Source organism: Sinocyclocheilus anshuiensis, unplaced genomic scaffold, assembly GCF_001515605.1.
Source record: "Sinocyclocheilus anshuiensis isolate Anshui unplaced genomic scaffold, SAMN03320099.WGS_v1.1 scaffold1603, whole genome shotgun sequence".
Lineage (NCBI taxonomy): Eukaryota > Metazoa > Chordata > Actinopteri > Cypriniformes > Cyprinidae > Sinocyclocheilus > Sinocyclocheilus anshuiensis.
Window position 1 is genome coordinate 12,274 of NW_015548282.1, and position 3,789 is coordinate 16,062.

The 3,789-nt window shown below is 36.8% G+C and overlaps 1 protein-coding gene across 1 annotated transcript in view; it reads right to left on the reverse strand.

Moving 5' to 3' along the window:
* Positions 1 to 3,789, reverse strand: part of LOC107655832 (phosphatase and actin regulator 1-like) — a 15,302-nt gene that overhangs the window by 8,210 nt on the left and 3,303 nt on the right. The window contains exons 2-4 of the mRNA XM_016443418.1: positions 2,079 to 2,243; positions 1,040 to 1,120; positions 855 to 950 (exon numbers count right to left, since the gene is read on the reverse strand). Of these exons, the coding sequence (XP_016298904.1) occupies positions 855 to 950; positions 1,040 to 1,120; positions 2,079 to 2,243 (342 nt within the window). The remainder of the gene's footprint in view (positions 1 to 854; positions 951 to 1,039; positions 1,121 to 2,078; positions 2,244 to 3,789) is intronic.

Here is a 3,789-nt window from a genome sequence, read left to right on the forward strand (position 1 = left end):
CCATTTACAAGCATTTTATCTGCGTTTTATGTTCTGTAAAAAAAATTTCATATCGGTGGCATATTCGCCGATAACGATATATCTGCGACAGGCTCATATCGACCGATAAAATCGGCAAAACGATATATCGGTCGGGCTCTAGTAATGATGCTAAAAATTCCACTTTGATCACAGGAATAAATTAAATTTTAACATGTATTCACATTTTAAACTGTAATAATATTTCACCATTTTACTATTTTTACTGTATTTTTAATTATCAATGTTGAAAACAGTTGTGCTGAACAGTATTTTTGTGGAAACCGTTTTTCAGGATTCACAGAAGAATAGAAAGTTAAAAAAACAGCATTTATTTGAAATAGAAATCTTCATCCTGAATAAAAATATTAATTTCTTTCCCAAATAAAGATTTGAATAAAAATCAAAACTATATATATAAATATATAAATGTATAAAATAATTAATAATATATAAAATAATATAAAAAATTATATCAATTAAAAAAATGTTATAATAAACTTATAAAAAAAAGAGTTTGTTGCCTGTGAGACACTTCAACTCTCATAACTCACAAAGTTCATCTAAAACATTTACTGAAACTGAACAGCAAAAACGACTTGTTCAGAAATCATCACCACCAGAACCTTATTACATATACCTGCCCTCATTTGCATATCTACACCTATTTAGCTTTCAATCTGTTCCCGATAAACATCAGTGTGAAATGTCTTAAAGGTACAGTAACAGAATTAGCCTTCTGTAAAGGGTGAAAAATGATCATTAGAGACTATGGCTGTTTTTGGTGACGATACGAGCCCAACTGTGTAGAATTTGAGATGTGGACAGTAACGCACCTGTCACTGTGACATTGGCGTCTGCAGACTCTGATACTGGACTGATTCTCGTCTGTCTGTCCAGGTCACTCACACACACGTCAACGCTGACCTCCTCTACTGACACACAGATCGAGACGTTTCCAATAAAGCACATTCAGGTCCTGTCTGCTTGCACGGATGAAGTCCAGAATCTCTTTTCTTACCTTTCTCGCACACTTCCTTCAGCACGCCTCTCTTGATGAGCTCTTCTCTGCTCTGACGCGTCGACATCTTCCTCTCCAGCACTGCCAATCATCAACGACACGCTTATAAATGAAAACAGTAGGGCTGGGTAAAAAATATCGATATCTCGATATTAATCGATTCTCATTTTTACGGAATGAATCCCAAGAATTTATTATTGTAGCCTGTTTTCAGTTAATGGACGGAACATTGAAGGGTAGGCTACTTCCCATCCAATAAATCACAATAAGCATTGTGCTTTGGTACTTTTAATATGAAACAAAGTCTCGGATTTTAAATTCTGTCCATTGTATTGCAGTATTCATACAATAATTGCCGTTTTGGCACTGTTTAATGTGGAGTGACAGATCGCTGTAGCGCCTCAGTTCAACAGATGTGAACTGATCGTCTCCTCCACATTAATACCAGCTTCAGCACAAAATAAACATGACTAAACATCTGAAGGTAAGTTAAAAGAAAGAGTACAACTTTACAATCTGTATCCTGTCTCATGTAATTGCTCAATCAGTGTTTCAGCCGCGCAAAGACGTCAATATAACGGCTTGTAAACAATATCACGTAACGTCACATTTACCTCAGAAAAACATATTCGGTGACCATAAACTCATTAGTCAGATAGAAAAATAAACTGTAAAGAGGAGCATTTTGCTACATATATGCACCATATAACATATTCATCATAATTTTTACTGTTCTTCAATGTTTAATTTATGTTTGAATAAATCCATCAAGTTTTATTGACAGCCACTATTTAAATGTTTATATTTAAAAAAAAAAAAAAAACTCTCATGTATATTTTATAGCATTAGTTGAGATTTGTTTTCCTTGAGAAAATTTGGCATGTACTGTACCTGATATATATCCAAAATAATCGATATTGAATCGAATCGGTAATCGAATCGCAAGCTTGTGAATGAGAATCGAATCATGAAATTTGTGTCAAAACCCAGCCCTAGAAAACAGTGCGTCTGCGGGTGGTTTGGTGTGCGTGTGTCCTACCTGCAGACGTCTGCTTGAACTTGTCGCTCTTTTTCTTTCTCCATTTCCACGGTTTGAAGAGTCGTCCCAGACTGGCCAGTTTGCTGCGTCTGCGGATCGGTGGCGTGTGCGTCCCGGGAACCAGCGAATCGGAGCGCATCGCCGCCAGACGCTCGGCACCCTCTGCTGAACACACCAAAACACACACGGGACGTTTGCAATGGAAGTGTTGGAAGTGGAAATGGAAGAGTTTATTGACCCTTTAGACATTTAAAACAAAAAAAGTTACGTATGTGTTTTATGTTTTGATCCAGGCTCATATAGACTGAGATAGTGAGAATACGAAGATAAAACAGCTCAGACTGAGAAAAACATGCAATTTGGTGCAGATGCTGATATTTCTATGATGAAAGTCTGATGCTTGTGATGTAAATCAGTGAGATCTTTATAGCAGTGCAGCAGATACTGACATAAAATGCTATAAATATCAGTCGTGGCTCTATATCTCCAGTAATAAGATGAGATTGAAATTATCCAAACATATAATGCAGTGATTGAGAGCTGAAGAAATAAAGGCTCCTCAGAAGATGTGAGATGTTCTGGAGGCTTGTGAAGATCATTCCTCCGCTGAGGAACAGTGAAAGTAAAGCTTCTGGAAACAAATGCTCCTCAAAAGATCCTGAGGATCAGATGTGAGACTCTAAAACATGATTGATGGAGAATCAAGTAAAGCTGAGCTGCTTCAGTCCAGTAAGTGTTCATCTGGAGATATTACTGCAGTTATTCTGACCTTTACTTGATCAAAATCAGTCAAGATTGACACATGAAGCTCTAGCTGAAGCTGGACGCTTGTACAATTACACTAGAAGAGCTTTGACTGGAGAAAACGTTCTAAACGATCAATCAGAGACAGAAGACATGCAGTAGATTTGATCATGCTGATCATTTAGAAGCCTTAGAAAATGGCTTTATAGGGTTAAGGAATAGCAGATGTCTTTTATTGTGCTTTTTGAGAGTAAAACTCAACATCCACTTTCACTGCATGAAAACAGAGCTCAAACGTTCGCCAAAACAACAATGAAAGAGAAACCACACAACTTTCACTCCCGGGTGAATTATTCCGTTAACAAACTAGTAAATCAGACCGAAAATTTGAACTTGTAAAATTTCCAGTAGGAAATAAAAAGTCAAGGTGAAACCGAACGGTAATAACTTGAGTAAACGAGCCGAAAGAATTGAAATGCTTTTGAAAGTGCAGAAACTAAGTATTATAAATCTCACAGTGGAGACCAAATACCTTTAGGATCAAGTGATTGGAAAAACTAATGCAACTAATTCAATAATCTTCAGGAGAAATAACTAAAACAGAATCTCTCTCTCCATTTTGTCTCAGATTACAAGTTTTCAGACCTTTTTTTATTACTTTTTCCATTTGGTAACTCAATCAAACTGGGCAAAGACGTCAATTAACAGTCATTCTCTTAGATTAAGGAAATTCAGAAGGGGGGAGACGAGTGTCACACGTATAAAGTGTAAATTTCTAATCCCATCTTCTCACCCCAGGAGAATAATCTTCAGATATATTTGACATCAGCAGAGCTTTCTGCTCACATCTGCGCTCTAATAATCCACCATTCATTCCACACAGTGACTAATATGGTCCCTTACTGACTGTAAAGTGTGGAAAAATCGTTCCCTGTGAGTCCAAGTGCTGTATTGTATCTGAGTCAGC